This window comes from Bufo bufo, chromosome 9 (assembly GCF_905171765.1).
Source record: "Bufo bufo chromosome 9, aBufBuf1.1, whole genome shotgun sequence".
NCBI classification, from domain to species: Eukaryota; Metazoa; Chordata; class Amphibia; order Anura; family Bufonidae; genus Bufo; species Bufo bufo.
The window spans coordinates 14,245,419-14,272,062 of NC_053397.1; the positions used below are offsets into that span (position 1 = coordinate 14,245,419).

At 45.9% G+C, this 26,644-nt stretch overlaps 1 protein-coding gene across 3 annotated transcripts in view; it reads right to left on the minus strand.

Moving 5' to 3' along the window:
- PLXNA1 (plexin A1) overlaps positions 1-26,644 on the minus strand; it is a 278,496-nt gene that overhangs the window by 91,108 nt on the left and 160,744 nt on the right. For all 3 annotated transcript variants that reach the window (XM_040408573.1, XM_040408571.1, XM_040408572.1), the window contains exons 5-8: positions 13,127-13,227; positions 9,949-10,072; positions 7,414-7,567; positions 5,345-5,444 (exon numbers count right to left, since the gene is read on the minus strand). In XM_040408573.1, coding sequence (XP_040264507.1) covers positions 5,345-5,444; positions 7,414-7,567; positions 9,949-10,072; positions 13,127-13,227 — 479 coding nt within the window. The remainder of the gene's footprint in view (positions 1-5,344; positions 5,445-7,413; positions 7,568-9,948; positions 10,073-13,126; positions 13,228-26,644) is intronic.

The following is a 26,644-nucleotide window of genomic DNA, read 5'->3' on the forward strand; positions in this document are numbered from 1 at the left end:
TAAAAGGGAGTCATCCTCACCCCGCACAAGACCGTCTCTATATTCTTCTCTGCGCTTGTGGATAATATAGGATAATCACTTCACCAAGGCAATTTACATACATGAGTCATGCACATCGTCACGGGGTCCGGGGGCCCATTTGGAACAGACGATCCTTGTGCAGCGGTGAAGTAAACCATAGTAAGAGCATTAACATATTACATACAGAATTCATCTACGTAAATGTCACTGTGCACATACATTACACTGTACTGATCCAGAGTTACATCCTGTATTATACTCCAGAGCTGCACTCACTATTCTGCTGGTGCAGTCACTGTGTACATACATTACTTATCCTGTACTGATCCTGAGTTACATCCTATATTATACTCCAGAGCTGCGCTCACTATTCTGCTGGTGCAGTCACTGTGTACCTACATTACTTATCCTGTACTCATCCTGGGTTACATCCTGTATTATACTCCAAAGCTGCACTCACTATTCTGCTGGTGGAGTCACTGTGTACATACATTACATTACTTATCCTGCACTGACCCAGAGTTACATTCTGTATTATACTCCAGAGCTGCACTCACTATTCTGCTGGTGCAGTCACTGTGTACATACATTACTTATCCTGTACTGATCCTGAATTACATCCTGTATTATACTCCAGAGCTGCACTCACTATTCTGCTGGTGCAGTCACTGTGTACATACATTACTTATCCTGTACTGATCCTGAGTTACATCCTGTATTATACTCCAGAGCTGCACTCACTATTCTGCTGGTGCAGTCACTGTGTACATACATTACTTATCCTGTACTGATCCTCAGTTACATCCTGTATTATACTCCAGAGCTGCACTCACTATTCTGCTGGTGTAGTCACTGTGTACATACATTACTTATCCTGTACAGATCCTGAGTTACATCCTGTATTATACTCCAGAGCTGCACTCACTATTCTGCTGGTGCAGTCACTGTGTACATACATTACTTATCCTGTGCTGATCCTGAGTTACATCCTGTATTATACTCCAGAGCTGCACTCACTATTCTGCTGGTGCAGTCACTGTGTACATACATTACTTATCCTGTACTGATCCTGAGTTACATCCTGTATTATACTCCAGAGCTGCACTCACTATTCTGCTGGAGGAGTCACTGTGTACATACATTACATTACTTATTCTGTACTGATCCTCAGTTACATCCTGTATTATACTCCAGAGCTGAACTCACATTTCTGCAGTCTTCAAAGCTGACATTTTGGATTCTACTTTGGATGTGATTAGAGTATAGATCCAAATCAGTGCAAAATAGGAAAAGCAAACATTTACTGAGAATTAAACTGTAAAAGTGAAGTTCCCCTTTAAGGGTCTTAGGTACAAACTGACAATATCAGTGAGCGGTGAGACGCCGATCACCCAGCGACCCGGTGACTGCTTCCATTGCATTTTACTAGAAATATTAGACGGAGCAAGAAGGAAACTTTCCCATCCTCCGCACTACATCTCAAGTGATCGTCGCATCTCAAAGAACCCATAAAAAATGCAGATCCACGAGCAGAACTATCGAGTCAAATCCGCCAGCGCTCCTTTAATCAGAAAGGAAATGCCTTCATCTAAAAACCCATCCAGACTGTGCAAGAAGAGAAAAAAAATGAAAAAAATTCACCGTATCCTCCAGAGCGGCCGCAGTTTTTGTAAAGAGCCGGAGAATATTTAAAGAGGGAATATGCGCGGCACAGATCCGCATTTAAAATGCACGGGATCCTCTCCCCTCGGAGTTACACTTTAATATGTCAAGGTGGGGTCGTCTCAGCGGAGAAGCGCTTCCACAGCCTCAAGATCTCCTTCCAGCGAGATGCGCCGCCGCCATTAAATATAAATCTGCGCTACGCAAAATGTGAAAAAAAAAAAAATACAAAAATAAACCTACACAAAACACGACAACATTGAGGAAATATTTAATTAAGCTGCTCGCAAAAGAGAAGGAATTCATTTCCAACGTCTCCGGCAACATCTCTCCCCTCGTTTTGGAAACGAGGAGCCTTTAGCTTTACCTACAAACATGTTAATTGGCGCGCTCTTTATGCAAATTTATGCAGTTTGATTTCAGCGGCGGATATTAATTTAAAGACTGCGCAGCGCCGCCGCTCTCTGGTGAGTGAGGGAGGACTCGACGGATGAACTCTCCTGCTTGAGGGGCAGCTTCACGGGAGCGCCACCATAGGTCAGGAGGCCCTGCAAGGAGCCACACCGACCCACCTTTTATGCAGATCTTGGGTAGGTCCTGTTCAGGTAAGTCCAAACCGGATGCGTCCGCTGCGGATTAACGCGCGGCCTATCTGCCGGAACTGTGCACCAAACGCCTTGCAGCATAAATTAAAGGGGTTCTCTGAGTGTTGACCTACCCTCATTATGTGATCGGTGGCACCCCCTGTGCTTTGAAGAGGCTGTGGCTCTCAGGTGAGCGCTGTGGCCTCCTTGCAGCTCATCGAGCACAGCGCCATCCATTCTATAGTGGCTGTGCTTGGTATTGCAAGAACTGAACTGCGCCTAGGCCATGTGATCGTAGAACGAGACGTCACATGACCTAGGAAGGGACTGCGGGGCTGGCCAAACAATTCATCGGCGGGGGGTGCCAGGAGTCGGAACCCCACCGATCAGATACTGATGACCTATCCCGAGGAAAGGCCATCAGTATTAAACACTCGGACAACCTCGTTAACACGAGTAAACGTACTGTTATCTTGCTATTGATTTAGCTGCTTGCAATTTATAATCATAAGGCGCTTCTTGACAGACGCTATTTCTCAAGCAGAGCTGCAGTGTAAAGCATGGGGGATGGGCAGCACATGAGCCTCTGAAGAGTCATATTAGGCCTCTTTCACACAGTCAGTATTTGTAAGCCAAAAACAGGAGTGGGTCCAAAACAGAGATAAAATGGAATGGAATTATTTGCATCTCATCTGCGTTTTGGACCCACTCCTCCTTTTTGCTGACCGTGTGAAAGAGGCTTTACATCAGACACTGCCGCTGAGCTGGAGTCATGGACGGCCGACAATACGGTGAGAGTACAGTCTTGAGGCTGTCCCTTTAAATTTAGTATATTATATTTGGGTCGGTTTTGGATGTGGGTCAAACATCGGCCCATCCACGGACCCCTGGCGTTGACCACCGTACCCCTTCCTGTTCTCTAAAAGGTATTCTCTAATGGCTATGGAGTGGCAGAAGTCAGGATCGGTCCCCGTGCTGCCGATAAACGTGCAAAAGCTTTGGGCCGAATGATTACCGGTATCTCCAAAGCTGCGGACGATAAGCGGCGCCGACGTCGTCTAGCCGCTCTTCTCAACATGAAAAGGTTGGAAAAAAAATTAATAAAAATCCACCCACAGCAGCGACTGCAGCAGGAGAAGCGGCGGCAAAGCACAGCCAGATAGAAAGTGTTAGCAGAAGGTAGACGGGGCCACTTTGCAGACTCCCCCGGGGCCACGCTGAGACAGATCCCTGCTTAAAAGGAAGCTAGGATGTCAGGTCTACTTTCTGTATAGTTTCTATCAAAAGCTGCGCTACAAAACCCCCGCTGATTCCCGCGGAGCAGATACGCCTGCAGCGAGCATTTCCTTTACAAGCGGCGTCCAAAGGCGGCGAGCGCAGAAAAGTTTCCATTAGTGAATCCCTAATAAAGGGAAAAGAGAGGCCGACGGAACGTAGGTGTTTATAAAGGAGCGGCGGATCGCCCGGCCCCCCGAGCCTCCTCCGGCTCCTTCTCTAAACATCACCCTGGCACGTTTCATTACACCATAAATGGACACCGAGGTCCCAGCCTCCCGGGCACAGGAGGCATAAAAAGGACATGAGCGTGCCCCCCTCTCGCCCTAAAGCACAGAGACACGAGCAGCCGCCTTCCATTCACATACAGTACATCACACGGCCTGATAAGAGACATGACGGCTACACTACAGCGTAGCTGTTGTACTACTACAACTCCCAGCATGCCCTGACAGATCCATCTGACTCACAGGCTGAAAGCCTGGAGTGAAAGGACAATCCTTAAAAAAGCTGTCAAGGGTTTGGAAAATATATATATATTTATTTATTTATTTATTTTTATTACAAAAAACAGCACCACACCAGTCCACAGGTTGTGTGAGGTATTGCATCTCAGCCCTATTCATTGCAATATCAGACACAACTCACGGGTAGGTGTGGCGCTATTTCCAGAAGAAACCAGACTTTTTTTCGCCCGAGACAACCCCTTTAAAATTGAAGGGTGTGTATACTTTTGCAACAGATTTTGCTTTATTGCATCTAAATAATTTTTTGAGTATCTTTTTGTAATAAAAAATAATCTACTATTTTGTAAAGCTTTGTGTCACCCCAGTCCCAAAAATACCCCTGTGTATAAGGGTACTTTCACACTTGCGTTGTTTGATTCCGGCAGGCAGTTCCGTTGCCTGAACTGCCTGATCAGGCAAACTGTATGCAAACGCATGTCATTTTTTCTGACTGATCAGGCATTTTTCTGACTGATCAGGATCCTGATCAGTCTGAAAAATGCCTGATCAGTCAGAAAAATGCATTGCAATACCGGATCCGTTTTTCCGGTGTCATCAGGCAAAACGGATCCGGGATTTATTTTTCTTCTTATTTTTAAAGGTTTACGCATGCGCAGACTGGAAGGACGGATCCGGCATTCCGGTATTTTGAATGCCGGATCTGGCACTAATACATTCCTATGGAAAAAACTTCCGGATTCGGCATTCCGGCAAGTCTTCAGTTTTTTTCGCCGGAGATAAAACCGTAGCATGCTACGGTTTTACTTTTGCCTGATCAGTCAAAAAGACTGAACTGAAGACGTCCTGATGCATCCTGAACGGATTACTCTCCAGTCAGAATGCATGGGGATATGACGGATCAGTTCTTTTCCGGTATAGCGCCCCTGTGACGGAACTCTATAGCGGAAAAGAAAAACGCTAATGTGAAAGTAGCCTAAATTGTTTATGTAGTGATCGGCAACTTCAATTGTCCCCCCCCGAAACCCCCTCCTGCCAGTAGAAGAGGGAGTTCGCAAAATTGCGTAATAGGATCAGACTACACAGGGTTTGTTTGTGGTCTGTAACCATGGAGACACATAGGTCTGCACAGGAGCTGCATACATTAAACTACTAGCATTTTTTAATTCAAACTATTGCTTTGCTTAACTATTATTTTTTGATGCGCTGCAGCAATAAAAGGAAATGGTTGCAAAAGTATACACACCCCTTTGAGACTGGTATTGCGTCCAGGGAGCAGCCTGGATTTAAATGGGCACACGATCAGACAACGATATGCAATGTGAAGGAATCGCTTACGATTGGTGGACGCTGCAGTTGTAAAAGACAAAGTCGACACTTGCAAACTTCTTCCCCGTTTCTTTGGACTTTAGGTAAAGATTAACGACTCTCTTGTCCCCTGGAAAAGAGAAAAGAAAAGATGAGTGACATCGACCCTACCTTACAAGTGGGCTCAAGATGTCCCAAGGTAGAAGATAAGGGGGCAGTGCTGTAGTGGGGGGCAAATAAAGATGACCATCCTGCCTGAGCGGCTATTAACCTTCACAGATTTGTCTTACAGCAGCCACATGGACCATAGGAACCTGTGGCCTGGAGATAACTCATTGACTTCTATGGGAGAGTGTTGTGGGCATGCTCCGTGACCTGCACAGAAGGGAAGGGAAGGTGAGGACATGAGCTGTGGCCATCACCTATTGTGAATGATGTATCCCCGTTTTACCCATATATAGGCGATACCTTGTCATTGTAATCTTGCCTGCGATGATTATGAGATAAATGCTAAGAAGTGATCTCCACCAAGTGGCAGTCTATTATGAAGCTCGGTGGTCATTGGGCAGGAAAGGGGAAGGAATAAGCTGTGTCCATCATCTATTGTGAATAGTGGATCCTGAGTTACCTATCTATATAGGTGATATCTGTCACTGTAATCCTGCCTGTTATGATAACGAGATGACTGCTGAGAAGTGATATTCACAGAACACGAAGTGTCAGTCTATTATGAGACTCGGTGGTCATTGCGCAGGGACGGGGAGCTTAAGCGGTGTCCATCATCAAATGTAAATGGTGGATCTTGAGATATATATATATATATATATGTGTATTACCTTGCCTGTGGTGATAATGAGATGACTGCTGAGAAGAGATTTCCACTGAACAATAAGTGTCAGACTATAACGAGGCTAGGCGCAGGAAGATGAAGATGATGAGATTTGACATCACCAATTGTGAATGGTGGATCCTGTATCATCTATACATAGGTAATAGCCGTCATTGCAGTTCTGTTTGTGATGTTAATGGGATGACTGCTGAGAAATGATCTCCACAGAACATGAAGTGTCGGACTACAATGAGGCTAGGTGGCCCCTGTGCAGGGAGGCAGAGCTGTGACATTGCCTACTGTGAATGGTGGATCCTGTGTCACCTTTATGTAGATGTTACCTGTCAATGTAATCCTGCCTGCTATGATAATGAGATGACTACAGAAAAAGGACTGCCCTCATGTTATGAGGCTTGTCGATTGTATGATTTCAGGAGTATTTTGAGCGCCATTTCTCCTGACGTATTTGCCCTATTGTGACTTTGCTGTACAAAGAACTGCAGCGTGACGGTGAAACTGGAGACTTCGTAGAAGGATTGGAAATTGGGAGGGGGGTGAATACATATTGACAAACAGAGGCGGCTTCTGTTCTCCAACAAAAGCCGGCTCTTTAAGGCAGAATTAGGGAAAAGTCTTAAGAGCTGAGGAGGCGTTTTCTGCCAGACTAGGGCCTTTTGTTTGTGCTATTTACGAAGGCCGTGAAAACATCGCTCCCTCCTGTCCCTCAGCCAAGAGGCTCTGACGCCCGTGGCTGCTCACGCTGGGTCTTATGACCCCCTCTCTGAGGGGTGCTGCAGTTTTTACAAACACCCACTCACCACAAGGCCGCCCCCTCACGAGGATCGGCCATCAACAGAGCTCAAAGATGGAAGAAATCTCAGCAGCAGAATATTTTTCAGATTTTTTTTATATACTCCAGTCACAGCCAAAGCTGCACTTAAAACTGTGCTGAGATTCTAAAACAATGTGCATTCTGTGGCTCTGCATTCTAGGAGATGAAGGGTTGATTTTTTTTATTTTTTTTGGTACAAAAACCACATGTTTCATAGCAGAGAGTGCTATGTAGAGATGTTCCTCAGATTTGTAAGTCTGGAATCTGATGGGTTAACTGTACTCCCAGCAGGATGTCTGCACACAGCAGTGTCAGGTGCGCAGCCCCCACACATGGGCAGTCCGTCCACTCTCACTGTCAGTGTGTTAGAGCTTCAGGAATTCATCTGAGTGACCACCGTGCAGGATGTGGAGTTTTCTGCAGGACCATGAAGCTCACCCTGGCCCCGTGTGATGGGGATGATGTCCTTGGCAGAGGGAGACGTGCAGTAAATCTTCTCTCCTTCTATGTGTCCTTCCATCTCTGTGAAATCCTCGAAGGAGCAGTTCACCCCAGCAGAAAGGTCAGGGACATTCCAGGCCTGGAGAACCATCTGCAAGAAGAAGAAGGCAATAAAATAACTGCAAACATGATAGATAGATAGATAGATAGATAGATAGATAGATAGATAGATAGATAGATAGATAGATAGATAGATAGATAGATAGATAGATAGATAGATAGATAGATAGATAGATAGATAGATAGATAGATATTAGATAGATAGATATTAGATAGATATTAGATATACAGTACAGACCAAAAGTTTGGACACACCTTCTCATTCAAAGAGTTTTCTTTATTTTCATGACTATGAAGGCATCAAAACTATGAATTAACACATGTGGAATTATATACATAACAAACAAGTGTGAAACAACTGAAAATATGTCATATTCTAGGTTCTTCAAAGTAGCCACCTTTTGCTTTGATTACTGCTTTGCACACTCTTGGCATTCTCTTGATGAGCTTCAAGAGGTAGTCCCCTGAAATGGTTTTCACTTCACAGGTGTGCCCTGTCAGGTTTAATAAGTGGGATTTCTTGCCTTATAAATGGGGTTGGGACCCTCAGTAGCGTTGAGGAGAAGTCAGGTGGATACACACGGAAAATGCAAATGTGATCGCACACTACATCCAGCACTCTGCCCTCCATGCTGGATGAGACATTGGTTTATATTTTGGCCAAAGCATAGTAAGCCACTCACCGCGTCAAGGTTGTCTCATGAGTGGTCCCTAACTCTTGTTCCTACCTGTTCATGGGCCATGACAGCCACACAAAATCCAGGGTATGCAGGTCAGCATGCAAGCCAAGTACACTTTGCTTGTAACCCCGTCCGGTGCCATTACAGCTTTCATCGGATCCAGGGATGCAAGTACCAACATGCATGCTGAACCCACCATATACTTCTCCTGGAGCCAGATGGCTAATGGTAGGTTCTATACAAGCAGACTCAGTTTTATACTGACTTTAAAACCAGCCTCAAGGACAGATTAACTGGTCAGGTGTGCAATGACTCCAAGGAGATCGCCACTCCTCCAATACATACTACAAAGAAAAAAATAAGGGGTTGGGTCAGCACAACCTGCCTGTAGGTGCAGATCGCTATGGCGAAATACATATATAAACGGAAAATGCAAATGTGATCGCACACTACAGGCAGGTTGTGCTGACCCAACCCCTTATTTTTTTCTTTGTAGTATATATTGGAGGCGTGGCGATCTCCTTGGAGTCATTGCACACCTGACCAGTTAATCTGTCCTTGAGGCTGGTTTTAAAGTCAGTATAAAACTGAGTCTGCTTGTATAGAACCTACCATTAGCCATCTGGCTCCAGGAGAAGTATATGGTGGGTTCAGCATGCATGTTGGTACTTGCATCCCTGGATCCGATGAAAGCTGTAATGGCACCGGACGGGGTTACAAGCAAAGTGTACTTGGCTTGCATGCTGACCTGCATCCCCTGGATTTTGTGTGGCTGTCATGGCCCATGAACAGGTAGGAACAAGAGTTAGGGACCACTCATGAGACAACCTTGACGCGGTGAGTGGCTTACTATGCTTTGGCCAAAATATAAACCAATGTCTCATCCAGCATGGAGGGCAGAGTGCTGGATGTAGTGTGCGATCACATTTGCATTTTCCGTTTGTACATGTATTTCGCCATAGTGTTCTGCACCTACAGGCAGGTTGTGCTGACCCAACCCCTTATTTTTTTCTAGGTGGATACACAGCTGATAGTCCTACTGAACAGACTGTTAGAATTTGTATTATGGCAAGAAAAAAGCAGCTAAGTAAAGAAAAATGAGTGGCCATCATTACTTTAAGAAATGAAGGTCAGTCAGTCAGCCGAAAAATTGGGAAAACTTTTAAAGTAAGGGCTATTTGACCATGAAGGAGAGTGATGGGGTGCTGCGCCAGATGACCTGGCCTCCACAGTCACCGGACCTGAACCCAATCGAGATGGTTTGGGGTGAGCTGGACCGCAGAGTGAAGGCAAAAGGGCCAACAAGTGCTAAGAATCTCTGGGAACTCCTTCAAGACTGTTGGAAGACCATTTCAGGGGACTACCTCTTGAAGCTCATCAAGAGAATGCCAAGAGTGTGCAAAGCAGTAATCAAAGCAAAAGGTGGCTACTTTGAAGAACCTAGAATATGACATATTTTCAGTTGTTTCACACTTGTTTGTTATGTATATAATTCCACATGTGTTAATTCATAGTTTTGATGCCTTCATAGTCATGAAAATAAAGAAAACTCTTTGAATGAGAAGGTGTGTCCAAACTTTTGGTCTGTACTGTAGATGATAGATATTAGGTAGATATTAGATATAGAAGAAAGATAATAGATATTAGATGATAGATATTAGATACAGAAGAAAAATATTAGATGATAGATATTAGATACAGATGATAGATATTAGATATTTCTATAACTCACTGGAACTTCAGACATGGTGACAGAAATGTTCTTGGGGTGGACGGTCAGTTGGACACATTGGTGCTGGTCAGTCGTGAAGCGGTGCAGCTCATCGGCGCGCTCGCACTTGTCTTTTCGAGAACATCTACAATGTATACGAGGAGATTATCTATAGGTCATCTACAGAGGTCGCCACCGACAGGATAATGGGGCTTAATGCATCCCATCTACATAAATATAAAAGTTCTGGAATAAACCGCCATCTCCCCACAATCAGTGACATCAACTTAATTGGTTCTCTGGACGGGGACTTAGAGGTGAGAATCTCTTCCATCAAACTGCGGCTGCTCGGCGGGAGCTGTGACAGCTGAGAACGCGGAGCAGTGGACGCCGCCGACTGACAGCTCTCCTGCAACATCCGCTCCCTGCCAGGCTGGACACGTGAAGCTGGAGAGACTGGCAGCTCAATACAATAGGGAATTAGAAGTCCAGTAAGCTGCCAAACCTGCTTGCCCGTCACTCAGAGCCGAGGAAGGATGACAACCCCCAACGGAAACATAAGGATGGCAACAAAGACAATCACTTATTTTCCATTCAATTGTACACATTTGGAGCAAACGAAACCTCACTTTTAACAATTCCAGAGTAATTCAGCAAAAACCCGACTTCTTTAAAACTTATTTACTCCATTCACATCCAGAGCTGCATTCAAAATTCAGCCTGTTTCTCCTCACTGCTGATTGAGACGTGTGATCTACCAGATCAGCTATAACCTGGCTCCCACCCTGCACTTTTCTCTCTCAGAATTTCATCTGCAGCTCAGGGTGTGACTAGAGGAGAAGACAGGATGTCAATTTAAGCTATGAAATATTAGTAAAAACTCTGGAAAAACGTTTTTCTGGAACGAAATGGAAATGCAGCCATTTATCCCGTGACACAGCCGGATGCGGATTAATACAGACAGAGCTGTGATACGCTGTAACGAGCGCTGCAGCTCTGTGTCGCTTTTGACCCTCTGGATGTAAACGGGAATGTTATAGCCACGGACAGCAAGCAGAGATCTTGAAAACGTTGAGGAACGGGAAGAGGAAGTCTATCAGAAAGCTGCAGAGCTCCATCTTATACATGGATTAATCTTCATATAACCTCCCAGCAGGTGTACAGCTCCAGTCCTGATGCATGGCGGCCAGTAATCCCGGCCTCACATGTAGGCTGCAGAGAGGGATTACAGCTCCGGCTGCCTGTAATGCTCCACCTGTCATGTGTACTTGGCAGGGTCGATGGGAAAACAAAACTCGCCACCGACTCCTAACCTGAGCGTAATGACATTGTGTCAGCGTTCAGCTGAAATCCCACCGGATAAAGGGCGACAGGGAGATCTACGGAATACAAAACTGGACTGACGCACTGTATCAGGGCAGAAATACAGAACCCTCCGGGGGAACTACAACCCCCAGCAGAAGCGCAGCAGCGAGACCCATTCTGCCCACTTTATTTACAGCGAAAGCTTCTCTTCTCAGCCATATAACGGGACGAGTGACAGAAGTGCAGAACTCTCCCCGCCCCGGCCCCCCATGATGACTACTTCTCTGCAGAGTTGAGACCCCCTAGAGCCATCTACATTCACATACAGATGACAAATATCGGCCGCTCCCCTTATAACGCATCAGCACTATTATAAGCTGCTGATTTCTGGTGTACTCTCCCTTTAAATGAAGTCATGGAGAATTGGCACAACGATAGATTGGCAGAAGAGCTCGCTCATCGTAGGACAGTGGTCAGCGACTTGAAGCTGCTGCGAAACTACTCCTTCAGCCATGCTGAGAGTTGTAGTCTCATAACAACTGGAGAGCCAAAGACAGCAGACTACCTAAAGCAGGCACGCTCAACCTGCGGCCCTCCAGCTGTTGTAAAACTACAACTCCCACAATGCCCTGCTGTAGGCTGTTCGGGCACGCTGGGAGTTGTAGTTTTGCAACAGCTGGAGGGCTGCAGGTTGAGGATGCCTGACTTAAAGGGATTGTTCAGTACTTTAAAAAACCTAAATGGCTGCTTTCTTCCAGAAATAGCGCCACACCTGTCTAGGGGTTGTGTCAGGTATTGCAACTCATCTTTATTCAATTGAACGTGGCTGAACTGCAATACCGACGCACCCTGTGGCACTGTTTTTGGAAGAACGCAGCCGGGTTTTTCTAAGCTTGGGTGACCTCCTTGGCCTGTCAAAGTCAGTGAGCCCACATGCACCTACCTAATTCCAACCAATGTACCATTACGTGACCAGCAGAGGGCGACTCCTTTTTACCCAGAAATCTACAGGAGCAGTGATGGCCAGTTCGCATTGTTCGCCCGCGAACATATGTGGGCTGCCATCTTTTTTCACAAGTCCGGCGAGGCACAGGTAAGCCCTTACCTGTGCCGCGAGCTGGTCTGAAAACAAATGCGGTCACCGGGAGCAGGCAGTTTCGAGAACAGCCTGATGAAGGTCCCCCGGCGGCTGTTCTCGGAACTGCCTGCTCCCGGTGACCGCACTTGTTTTCAGACCGGCTCGCGGCACAGGTAAGGGCTTTACCTGTGCCTCGCCGGACTTGTGAAAAAAGATGGTAGCCCGCATATGTTCGCGGGCGAACAATGCGAACTGGCCATCACTGTACAGGAGTACTTTGCAATGGGCCCAAGAAAAATACCCAAGGCTCCAGATCTTTAAAAGGCAGCGATGTGCCCCCTAGCCTAGGAGAGAAGTTTGGCTGCCTGCTCCCAGAAATACTGCCACACCGATCTCCAGGTTAAGCATGGTATTGCAGTTAAGCCTTACTAAATCCAATGGAGCTGAGCTGCAATATCAGGGGGGGGGGGGGGGGGGGAAACACATTTACAAGTGTTGTGCTGTTTCTTTTCCAAATTCTGGACAATCCCTTTAAGTCACCGCCCGACCTCCTTGAATTTCGAGCTCAGAGATGTCCTCCAGCAGAAATCGCTATCTGTGAAGGATGCCAGCGCTGTCCTTCCTGCACCTGGCCTAAATCAGCGTGCCTCGCTCTGGCAGTCTCCTGGGTGCGGGCCCGGCCCGCGGCGGCTCAGGGGGGAATAGACGTGAGCTATTTATAGCAGAAGACTGAGAGGGGCTGTCATGCGGCAGCAGGGCACCGAGGCTTCTCACAAGTCCCCCAGGACCTCCGCAGCCTGGAGAAGTCATACTTACGTGTTGTGGAGCACACACCATCCGCAGTGGGGGTCCCGGGAGCCCAGGCAGGTGTCACAGCTCTGGTACTGCTCACAACTCTCAACCGGCACACGGGAGACCTGAGACAGAAGAGGGGGAAATCAACATCATAGAAAACTGCAGAAGGCGACAAAGACACCAGCAATGCATTCCTATGGAGATCCGCTGCTGCTGGCACCCTGCTCTCCCAGGGTCCTGAGCGACAGATCTACTTAGTTACACATCAACGCATCCCCCAATTCCTGATCTACTGGAAGAGACGGATAAAACCCGGCAGGGATGTCACCCAGCTTCCCCAGTGTCCTGAACGGCACGTTACAAAGTGAAGGGTCACCCGCTGTCTACAGTAAGGATGGCTTCCATTAAAGAAAGCGAGAAAAAGGAGCTAGTACAGCAGCCATAATGGTGGCCACCCAGCTTTCCCAGGCTCCTGAATGGCAGATCTATATAGTTATAGCCAGAGATATCCCTCATTTTTGGAAATCCAAAAGTCTGGAAAAGAGGGTTGACAACCCCTTATATGAGCTACAGTACAAGCCATACCCCACTTTCCCAGTGTCCTGAATGGCAAATTTAGCTAGAAATGGAGTAGGGGGCGGCCTGGGGAGGGACGAGTTGCTGCTGAACATAGGCAGCCCTGAAAATCTGGGGGCGGGCTCTCCACCGATTCTCTGCTGCCCCTGGAAAAGCTGGGTGCCCCCCAATATGGCTGCCAGTTATCAGACTTTCCCAGGCTCCTGAATGGTATACGCAGTCATATGAAAGTAGATAAGCACTCAAACTTTTGGAGTAAAAAATCCGGTTTTATCCGTATCTGGAAAAGCTGTGTCACTTCTAATTACAGTGACCACTGCAGTTCTAACTAAGCTGGACACCAAGCTTTCCCAGTCTCCTGAACGGGAAGAAGCTTCATGTTCTAATCAGGATTCTGAAAGACCTCGGTAGGTTGCCACCCAGCTTTCCTAGAGTCCTGAATGGTAAACCTGCCTAGTGATACAGAAATACAGTCCCAGGGAATATTATCCCACGATTAAGGGCTCATTCAGACGGCCGTATGCTGTCCGCAAAAATACTGAATGCTATCCGTTTTTTTGCGGATCCGCAAAAAAACGGATCTGCAAAAAAACGGATAGCATTCAGTATTTTTGCAGACCCATAGACTTCAATGGGGCCATGTCCTGATTTTCACGGACAAGTATAGGACATGTTTCATTTTTTTTGCGGATCCGCAAAAAAACGGATAGCATTCAGTATTTTTGCGGACAGCATACGGCCGTCTGAATGAGCCCTAAGTCATACTTTTCCTTTGACACCCTATAAATCCAAAGGAGTAGATTCGTAATCCAGCTTTTCCAGAGTCCTGAAGAGCCAATAGTCCAATATGGCTGCATTACTAGGCGGATCTATTACTGAGGAGTCTGGGAAAGCTGGGTGACTATCCAAGAGGCTAAGTGAGAGTCCTGATCATTGGCACACAGCTTTTCTAGGACTGCTCTGAGGGGGGCTGCAGGGCAGTCGTATGGCGCAGACTGGTCCAGATGGGGGCACTGTCGGGATGTGATTGATCAGGACGCTGGTGGAAACCTGCCGCTCTGCCAAGGCTGCCGGGTAATGGACGGCGCCAACGAGGGAGAGACAATTTATGAATATTGCGCAGTTTATGGGCTTTCAGATACCAGATCATTTCCATCTATCCAGATATTTTGCTTCGTCATTCATTAGGCTTTCTGCAATTAGCGCATCAGATCTGCATAAGACGAAGGCAGCCCTACAGGAGATCAGCGGCGCCAGCATCCTGCACTAAAATATTCTAGCGGCTTCGAGGAGAACTTCTATAAACCACAACCTGTCATTCTGACACTATGGAGAATTAAAGGGAAACGCCACCTTCACTTCAGGCAGCGGGGTGATCGGTGGTTGTAACCCAGCTTTCCAAGACCCTGAAGGGGGTATGTTTCACTGCATGACTGAAGGAGGCTGGGAAAGCTGGGTGACACTCATTACCATTGCTATTATAGCTCCCACAGGGGTTGGAAAATCTCCATTGTTTAAGAGGAGGTCTCACAAAAAACTAAAAAGATCTGCCTTTCAGGAGCCTAGAAAAGATGGGTGACCACCAATATGGCTGCTGGACTGGCACTCAGCTACAGAAATGGGTGGTTTTCACTGTAAAACTGGGTGATCTGCTATTCAAGATAGTCACCCATCTCTCCTCGACTCCTGAACGTCATATTTCCATACTTAGAGAAAGGGTAATATTTAAAGGGAGACTCTAGGTTAAACCTGAAGGGGCAGTTGAGCTCTGCAGCCTCTAGCCCTGCATGGACTGTTCCTTTAAGTGCACACGCAGGGAGATCTGCCATTCAGGAGACTGTGTGACCACCCTGCTGGGGTCCATCACTGCAGCCATATGGACTTCACAGACAATAAACTCGTCTCCCGTCGTTCAGAGATATTTGTAAAATAATCCATTCGTAGCCAATGGCAGCTTCTCAGCCAGTCACATGACAAGATAACCTATCATGTGATTGGCTAAAGCAGCACATGACCAGAAGCGTCAGACTCCTCCCTGCCAGGGACTACCACGTGAGCCATTAGTAGGGGCGTCTATGAAGGGTAAACTCACCCCTATAGAGCAATTTTAAAAACTGATGACAACCCTAGGGTTGTTTGAACGAACTGTATACTGTCCTACAGAAGAATAAGAGGCAACAAGCGCACCTTAAAAATATTGTCGATGCTTTTAAAGGGGGTCTCCCACCATGAAATATAAAAAATGAGCATGTCTGCCATTTACTTGTGGCTAAAGATGATCCAGTGAGTAGATTTACTTACATATATATGCCACCTGATGTTCAAGCACTTAGTATGGCGCCACCTGGAGTTCATTCACTTAGCATGGCACCATCTGATGTTCACCATTAGTATAGCGCCACCTGGAGTTCATTCTCTTAGTATGACGCCACCTGGAGTTCATTCACATAGCATGGCGCCACCTGATGTTCACCATTAGTATGGCGCCACCTGGCGTTCATTCACTTAGCATGGCGCCACCTGGCGTTCATTCACTTAGCATGGCGCCACCTGGCGTTCATTCACTTAGCATGGCGCCACCTGGCGTTCATTCACATAGCATGGCGCCACCTGGCGTTCATTCACATAGCATGGCGCCACCTGGCGTTCATTCACTTAGCATGGCGCCACCTGGCGTTCATTCACTTAGCATGGCGCCACCTGGCGTTCATTCACTTAGCATGGCGCCACCTGGCGTTCATTCACTTAGCATGGCGCCACCTGGCGTTCATTCACTTAGCATGGCGCCACCTGGAGTTCATTCACTTAGCATGGCGCCACCTGGAGTTCATTCACTTAGCATGGCGCCACCTGGAGTTCATTCACTTAGCATGGCGCCACCTGGAGTTCATTCACTTAGCATGGCGCCACCTGGAGTTCATTCACTTAGCATGGCGCCACCTGGAGTTCATTCACTTAGCATGGCACCACCTGGAGTTCATTCACTTAGCATGGCGCCACCTGGAGTTCATTCACTTAGCATGGCACCACCTGGAGTTCATTCACTTAGTATGGCGCCATCTGGAGTTAATTCACTTAGTATGGCGCCACCTGGAGTTCATTCACTTAGCATGGCGCCACCTGGAGTTCATTCACTTAGTATGGCGCCACCTGGAGTTCATTCACTTAGTATGGCGCCATCTGGAGTTAATTCACTTAGTATGGCGCCACCTGGAGTTCATTCACTTAGTATGGCGCCACCTGGAGTTCATTCACTTAGCATGGCTCCATCTGATGTTCATTCAGTGAAATAGCATGGGGCTACCTGGTTTTGTTTACAGTGTATAGCGGTGTGCACGTCCACCTAATGAGGTAAGTGGTCACACATGCTCAGTCACTCCCCCCCAGCAGTCAGGGCTCTGTATAGCGACCCTCTGGTCACTGCAGGGCAGCCAATAGAAATAACTTTCTCCCCTGCTTGTGAAGAAGGAGCAGAACCTCTGCAGTAGATGGCAGTACAGATGAGAAGATCGCTTCTGCACGGGGAGTAAGAAGGGACTATGCTATCCCAGAGGGGGAAGGAGACTGATTTTGTCCAGCGACTGCTCCATGAGAACCAAGGAGAACGCATGAAAAATAAAAATTATGAAAATGATATTTTTTGATGCTAGAAAGGCTGCAAATTGCGCAGTTAACATGACATATACCCTTTAATGCTTCTCATGGGTTAAAATCAAATATCTGCCAGACAATTCTGCCAACCTGAAGCTCCAAATAGGTCTCGTTCAGGAGCCTGAAGAAGAAGGAAAGAAAGAAGATACTCAGCCAAAACATTACTAAGATCGCAGATCCGCGCCCCACTCAACGCCATGATCAGGAACGCTCCCTGATTACATTTGCATGGAGACTAGGAAATTTCACAAGAGACGCAATGTCTTAGGTGTCTCGCCTGAACGTTTGCTCTTCAGAAGCAGGCGCATTAAATCCTGAGGCTGACATTTAAGGTAGACTTTCTGAACAGATCAGACTACTTTTCTTTTCTTTTTTTCTGCTCAGGTTCCTTCTTTTGCCCTTGTGCACTTGTGGGTTGGGAACATACAAAAAGAAGCTGTAGAGGAACCCCAAGGCACTGTAGGGCTCATTTACTCTGTAGAGGTTGGCAAGTTCATTAGCACAAGGATCTGCCCTTTCTGGAGAAGCGTTTCCAAAATTATTATTTATTCTTTTTACAGAATTTGACGGGAGCTGAGGGCGCTGTTGCATGGAGGTCTATGGAAAATGTCAGTGGAGAAAAGCGGTACTGCAACTTAGATAATATATTAAAATGCATTCATTGGAAAGCCGCCTCCAACAAACCGATTCTCTTTAACGGCACACACACACAGGCAGGATGCATTTTGCTGCAGAAAAAATACGGTGCAGACGTGTGGCAAGTTTCACAATGAACTCGCATTAATATCTGCGTGCGTTACAGGTGGATTTTGACACAGAATCTGCAGCGGGTTTCACTTTCTGCAGGTTAATTTCCAGATGCGTTTGCTGAAATCTCCTCCACTTTGCTGTTACTTTAAAATGCTGCAAGGAAAACCATTGTGGAAAATCTGCAGGGTTTCCCCCACATGTTCCCTACCCTACAGAGGTATTTCCCAAAATCATGGAATATAGGTAGTATACTCCATCACTTTGCTAACAGTGGAGGTCTGATCTCTGGGACCCCCATAGATCCTGAGAATGAAAGGGGCAACAGCACTAATGTAGCGTCCATCGTTTTTCCTAGACAGCACCGCTCCTTGGCATGGGCATGCGCCGTGCAGGGAAAGACTGGCCGCATAGCTAAACCAGCACGGTGAGGCCTTCAATATTGGGATCGGTGGAGGTTGGCACCACAGTGATGACCTATCCTAGCGAGATGCCATCCCTTTATGAGATGGAAATAAAGTCTAAAACAAAACAGGAAGCCAAGTTCCTCAACACCGCGGATTCAGAAGCTTAAAAGGCTCCTGAAAATAGAACAAAAATCTCCCACAAAACCCATGACAACAGCTGAATATCTTCGTGCAAACCAAGGACTTGTTCCTTAAAATGCTCAGAAAACCAAAGCAGAACAAAAAGAAAATACACAAAACCACCTAAACATCACCCGCACACACAGCTCCTTCAGATCTGACGGAACGCTACACCAAATCTGGAATGCATCAACGAGACAGAGGAAGAGTCCTTCTGGCTCCATCAATAAATCCACGACACACAGGAACCAAACGCCGCTTTCATTTTTATTTTTTCCCTTTTGAGGCTCAGTTCCTCCCCGTAACTCCTAATGAACCAAGAAGGTTGAGCAGAAGCAGCGTTCCTCCAATATCCCAATAGTCAACGGTACTTACGAAATGTATTAATATCTGCCCTCCGGCTGCTAGGTAATTAGATTCCACATGGGCTGGCTTGTTAATTTAGCTGGTTCCTCTTAAATATGAAGCTCCAGGCAAGCTTCTTTTTTTTTTTTTTTGGAATGAAAACATTGGAGCGGCCCACCATAGGAGGTCGCCCCGAATGAAACATGTCTCACGTAGCCAGAAACCAAAACGCTCTAATTGAGAATGACGGATCAAATAGTGTAAGAGAAGGGTAGATACGACGACGTAACCCCTCAAAACTCCTGTACATGTCAGGGCATTAGCAGAAGATGGACCCATAGGAAAATGAAATATGATGTCATTAATAGCGGGGGCATTAGAAGGACGATTTCACAGAGCGAGAGACAAGAATAGGACAAGAATAAGGACGCACAGCTGGAAGCCAAACCTTGCAAGATAAAGCAACTTCAATGCATCACTGGTCCACAAAAGTAGGCTAAATAATCTATCATGTGAAGGACATGACTCCCCACCGCTGGAACCACCCGCTTTGGGATTGTATCACCTGAGCTCCTACTTAACAGCCGAACAGGAAGATGGAGCTGGTGATTTGGACACGATGAGTGTTAAGCGGAGATTATAAGGCAGCCTATCAATAATGCGGGTGACAACAGAACAGATGATATATTTAATTCCACTTAGAAGTCATTATCCACGGGGGGCGCAACTGGGAAGGAACGAATGGTGTCAAGCTATGGCCTACTTATCAAGGTTAGGGTTGAAGAGCATACATTATGTTTTGGGGGTTTTGCTAACTAAGCAAGTAGAAGAACAGGATGGCTATAGGGGGTGCAGAATTTGCAGGTGCACGGTGTCCAAGGAGACTCGAAGGTCCTTCTGCCAAAGAGGAGGACAGCAGTACTTGGGACAGTTTTTCTTCCATCAGGAGTGCAGGATAAACCTTAGGACTGAGAGGATATGGAAAAGGTTGCAGCCATAGACAAGTCAGGTCTATAGCCCATTCTCAGACCCCTTCAACGTCAACATTCTCGTAGGAAAAGGAGGTGTTGTGTTCTTCAAACATTGGATCGTATGTTCTCGAGGTGAGGTTTGATTTTCAGCCCACATGATTTTATACTTACCCTTCCCTAGGTTGAAGTAAGGAGACCATCACTGCTGCCCTCTGACCTGAAGGCCATGGTGGTGGTCACTTCAGAGGCTCAGTATGGGTTCATTCAGACAAGGCTAATGACCTAAATTTTTGTTTTGGCCAAGGAATCTCCAAACCAAAAAAGACAGTACTCAGTCAGGTTTCGTACTTGTCACAAAGCAGCCGTCAAGTGAATTCCACAAAAGAAAAATAATATATATATATATATATATATATATATAGAAATGATTCTGTATTTTGGTTCAGAGGTAGAAAATCCGAGATATGAGAGGCATCTGAACAAAGCGAGGCGACCACAATGAGCAGGTTCGCTGTTGGGACCATTCCAAGAGCATCCCTGTCTTCATCCGACAGATTTGGTCCCCTTCCAAGCAGCTCTCGGAGGGAGATAAGGAATTTTAGAGGAGTTTATTTGCGAGATTAAGATCAATGCAAGAACCTGACGGCTTTCTTCAAGTTTAAGGGAGACGAGGATGTAAAATTCTGTGAGAAGTAAAAAGCAAAAATGATTGCACCGGGCGCTGGTGGATACTGGGGTCAAATACAACCAGGGGCACCAGGAGCGCAGACTTTGGATCTTCTCTCCATAAGCTTAGTCGTAGGTTTAGTGGACATTTTAGACTTGCCTTAAAGTGGTTTTCCAGAAGTTATATACTCTCGAACAACCAGGATAGAGAAAAATCTATCTGGTGGGGGTTTGATTTCCGACAGCATGCCAAGCAATCCCCACGACAGCCGCAGAGTACCGTACATGGGTCCTAACTGTCCAAAGCCTGGAAAATATCTAACATAGGTCCTATTCTAATCAATAGGACCTGTGGCCGATACTCTCCGGGCATTGTATGGCAGGTGCCCAGCAAGCACTAGCAGCTCTCCTTGATGGGGCAAGAGACTGGAATCAGAGGGAAACATCTTAAGGTAGCATCACCTAAATGTTTAAAAACCATCTTCCCCGAAACCATAAGAATAAACAGGCATTATTCCGAAGGAGGGACATAGATAAGCGGCTGTCAGACACCTCCCTGGCCGCTGATCTCAGCAAAGTAAAATTTCAAGGGATCATGGCGGTGAGTGATCTCTAGAAGCCTCCATTTCCATTTAAGCGTGGGAATGAATACGCATAGGAAGCGGAGGATAGAGGTGGTAGTAGTAGTAGTAGTAGTAGTAGTAGTGGTGACACCACTTATGGACTGCATTAGTGTATTACGTCAGACAGAACGGTCACAGTCTGTTCAGGTCCGGGCCAGGCGGCAAAACCTTAAAAAGGAAAAACGGTTTGCCAAAAAAGCATAAATTGATATTCAGAGGAGAACGGGAATAAGCACAGGGGATTCGCAGAAATTGTTTGATGTGATTAACGCGCCGTCGCCCCCTCCTCATAAAAACATTATCTGGTCATTGTAAATGTAAATTTTTGGGAGTGGGGGAGGGGAAGGATTTATTTGCTAGGAGATGTTTTTCCACTCTACATGCTGTTAATGGCCTTTCACAGCAAATCAAAACTACAAACAAAAAGGGGTAATTATGCAAAAGTGGCTTCTCAAAAGCAATATGTAACGTGTAATAAATGTATATTTAACAGAAAACAATTACAAAGCCATTTAAAGGAACGGCGGAGGGAAATGCAATTTATTCTACAGCAGAAACAAACAGAAGTAGCGAATCCAACTCAAAAAAATTAAATATTAATAAAAGATGCAATGACTATTAGAACAGCGCCCCCAGTGATCAAATTTATAGGGGTTACACTGTCTCAGGGGGAAACCAGAGAGCACATGCAATCCGCCTGCAGTAAAGAATAGATCGTTACTTACCCAACAGATCCAGCGGCGTCACTCTGGGTCTCCCTGCAGGGCTCGGTTTACCCGGCTGCAGCAGTGTTGTTACGTCGACAACATGTGACCACTGCAGCCAATCACTGGCCTCTTTGGTGTACCGCTTGATGTCCATGCTGCAGCCAGGTAAACGGAGCAGCAGCAGCGCGCGAGCTGTGAGTTAAGTAATGATCTATTCAGCATCGCACAAGAAAAGGCATTTCCATTATAATGCCGGCCATGTGTGATCTGCAAAATGCGGAACGCTCATGGTCGGTGTCCGTGTTTAGCGGATCCGCAAAACACTTGCGGACATGTGAAGGGACCCTTATTCATAAGCTCTGCTCTCCACGCCCATCTACTGATGATTGACAGTCTTCCCCTTACTTTTCTCCCTAGGAGAGAACTGCCAATCATCAGCCGATGGGCGAGCAGAGCTTATGAATAACCAGGACTCTTCTCAGGTAGATCTGACTCTTTTCAAGGCCTGGGCTGCAATGATTATGATGCTGGTTCCCGGCCACCACTCACTATTAGCGGACACACCGCGGAAATCAACTCATTTGTCATTACTTTATGATTGTCTTCGGTTCAGCATAAATGAATGACAGGTTCCCTTTAAGGAAAAATAACTTTTTCAACTTTCGGACTGAAAAATATATTTACAAAAAAATTATAATTTTAGAACACAAAATATAAAAATTTAAAAATATCTTCAGTGAAATCTAAAAAATAAAAGGAATAAAATGTAATATATATATATATATATATATTACACACACATAGTATTTCATGCTAGTAGTAAAATATATTTTAGAATAAAAAATATAAAACAAGAATTAAAAAAATACTAAATAAAAAAAAAGCTATTTAAATAAGAAAAAATAAATAAAGTATCGCACAACTATAACTTAGTTTAACCATTTAACGGCCAGATAGGCACCTCGCCCAGGCGTCAGGTTGTAGTTTAATCACACGGCACTTGTTACAAACCTCATTTAATTTGGAGGTACTAGACTCGGGCTCCCGCTCCCGTGTGTGGTTCTATTTAATGCACAGAGTGAACTAAAGATGTATTAGTAACGATCTAAGAAATCTGTATAGCCGGATCAATACCTCTTCCAAGAAGCAATCCCATTGTCTCATTCCACAGGGAATCCTGGGAGATGAAAGAATCTCTCATATTCCCCCCACCCCCTCCTCCGACTGTACCCTGGGCACAGGATGCCGCTGGAGACCCAGAGAGCAGCAGCCAGCTTGGAAGGGTTACAGGCATTTCATTAATTGCTCCTCTACGTTTGATTAAAATCCTTCGTTCCTTCCTGGCCCTTCAAGCTCACTTACAACTGTGCATTTAATTACATTCTCCGCTGCCCGGATAACTGTAACCCCCGATCAAATATTTCACTTCATTAACAAAGGGGGATAGTGGCACAGCATGGCGGAGTTCAAGCAGGAGCAGATAAAAAAAAAAAAATTCATAAAGCTCCCAAAAAAAAAAATGGGAAAAAAAAAGTTCTGCATTATTAAGGGACGCTTTTTATTGGATTAAAGTTCTATTTTTAGACAAAAAAAATTATTTCCTTTGCATAATACAAAAGCTGAGCTGAAATTAGCAGAGGCTGAACCCTAAAGAATTACTCCGGGTAGTAGACATCTTGTGTCTGGATATTTTTGAATTGTCAGGAATATTTTATTGATTTATGCTCTTATAAGATGAACTATTTAGTGCTGCACTGTGGTATCTGGTTCTGCTGGGGACGTATATTGTGCTGCACTGTGGTATCTGGTTCTGCTGGGGAAGTATATTGTGCTGCACTGTGGTATCTGGTTCTGCTGGGGAAGTATATTGTGCTGCACTGTGGTATCTGGTTCTGCTGGGGAGGTATATTGTGCTGCACTGTGGTATCTGGTTCTGCTGGGGCAGTATATTGTGCTGCACTGTGGTATCTGGTTCTGCTGGGGAAGTATATTGTGCTGCAATGTGGTATCTGGTTCTGCTGGGGTGGTATATTTTGCTGCACTGTGGTATCTGGTTCTGCTGGGGAAGTACATTGTGCTGAACTGTGGTATCCGGTTCTGCTGGGGCAGTATATTGTGCTGCACTGTGGTATCTGGTTCTGCTGGGGCGGTATATTTTGCTGCACTGTGGTATGTGGTTCTGTTGGGGCGGTATATTGTGCTGCACTGTGGTATTTGGTTCTGCTGGGGCGGTATACTGTGCTGCACTGTGATATTTGGTTCTGCTGGGGCGGTATACTGTGCTGCATTGATGTATCTGCTCACTGTGGCATTTAGTTGTGCTGGGGAAGTATATCGTGCTGCACTGTGGTATCTGGTTCTGCTGGGGCAGTATATTGTGCTACACTGATGTATCTGGTTCTGCTGGGGCGGTATACTGTGCTGCACTGTGATATTTGGTTCTGCTGGGGCGGTATACTGTGTTGCATTGATGTATCTGCTCACTGTGGCATTTAGTTGTGCTGGGGAAGTATATTGTGCTGCACTGTGGTATCTGGTGCTGCTGGGGAAGTATATTGTGCCACACAGTGATATTTGCTTTTGATGGGGCGGTATACTACGGTGAACTGCGGTATCTGGTTCCTCTTTTGGAGAATATTCTCACAGTCAATGGTGTAGATTTACTATAGATATTATGGAAGTTTTTGGTGCAATCTGCTTTGCATTACATTTTTCAAAGCTTTGTAGGGTCCATTCACGCGTCTGCAAGTTGGGTCCAGATCCGTTCTGCAATTTTGCGGAACGGGTGCGGACCCATTCATTTTCAATGGGGCTGGAACGGATGCAGACAGCACACTAGGTGCTGTCTTCATCCGCACTTCCGTATCCGCAATTCCGTAACCGCAATTCCGTTCCCGAAAAAAATAGAACATGTCCTATTCTTGTCCGCAACTGCGGACAAGAAAAGGCATTTTCTATTATAGTGCCAGCGAAGTGCGGTCCGCGAAATGCGGAACGCACATTGCCGGTGTCTGTGTTTTGCGGATCCTCAATTTGCGGACTGCAAAACACATGCGGATGTGTGAATGGACCCTTACTCCTCGCCCAACAAGTGCGGCTTAGCTCGAAAGAGGATGTGACCTAAATGCGCCTTAATTTTGGTGCGTTTTTGGGGTAAAGCTGCACCAATTTATAGGCAGCACAAACTTAGACTGCACAGTTTTTTTGGCAGATGCTAGAGTCAAAAGTCTAAAAAAATAAATCAACACCAGCAGCTGTTATCTGTAGGACATTGTAGGTGTCGGTACATCTAAGTATGGTTTCCATTGTGACCACTAAGAAACAAAAAGTTGGTGAGAAATCTGCGGAGATCCAAGAACGCGGCATATGGTTATTATGTGGAGATTTGCATTTTAAGCCTGTTTTGTCCTATATTATTTTGTGTAGGAGTTTACGCCTGAAATATTGTCACATTCTCAAGTAATAGATAGTAGAAGATGTGAGGAATGAGATTTCAGGTGCCGATCTGCACCGTCTTTAGTGGCTATTTATATGACACCCTACTAAGCAATGAAAAAAATCCCTCAGGGGGGTTTCACGCGAGGTGTGAACACCCACACAGCTGTCATCGGTATTGTCTTGTAGATTGTAAAATGTCCTCCTTGCACACAGAGTAGAGAATGAAGGAACCAGGCAGTGGAGGAACATCAGCTGTCATACCAATGGTGAAGGAAGACCTTGAACGTCTTCCAGCTCCGAAACCCCTCAATGCATCATTTGCCATCAAAAGAAGAACGGAGGTGGAAAGCGTTGCTGTCACCCATCTAGTCTTCAACCATGAGACAAACATACATGGATAATGATGAAAAAGTTTTCTGAAGGAACCCCTATCACCATACCCTTACCTTACCTTATCCTACTTCCTCCCACCATGAAGAAGCAGCACCCAACGAGGACACCACATCTCGCGTCTTAATGACACTACCTAGGCTTGACAATTCCTTGACAGTTTGCTTACTTTTCTCCAAACAATATATGATTTTCAGGAGACAGCTCCTTGGGAAGGAAGGTGGCAGCTGTAAGTCTCCTTAATCAACAGAGCAAACTCAAGGAGAGGAGCAATGTGGTGGGAAGACTTGGCAGCCTCACGGTTTGCTCGGCTGGCTATGGAGAAGTGGATGACACTTGAAGAGGCCTCTTATCTTCTAGCATACAAGGCTTGGGAAGGAAACAGCTTCAGCAGACCTGCACTAAACCACACTAAGGATGGGAAGAACTTCTGAGAAAGTTTATGCAGAGCCTACAAGACTTGAGGATCACTGAAGTCAACCTCAAGTATGTACAGAAACCCAAGAAAAGCTACTATTTATCAAAATTGCTCTTCAGTTGCATGAGAGTTCCTTGAAGACACAGTATTAATTTTGCAGGGGGTACGCCCTCAAAACCTTTCTGTCTAAAATAAGTGCACGAGACCTAAAATAACTCAAAAAGAGTCTTTAAGGGCCGTCTGTCAGCAGATTTGCACCTATGACACTGGCTGACCTGTTACATGGTGCTCTTGGCAGCTGAAGGCATCTGTGTTGGTCCCATGTTCATATGTTCCCGCATTGCTGAGAAAAATGATGTTTTTATATATGCAAATGAGCCTCTAGGAGCAACGGGGGCGTTGCCGTTACACCTAGATGTT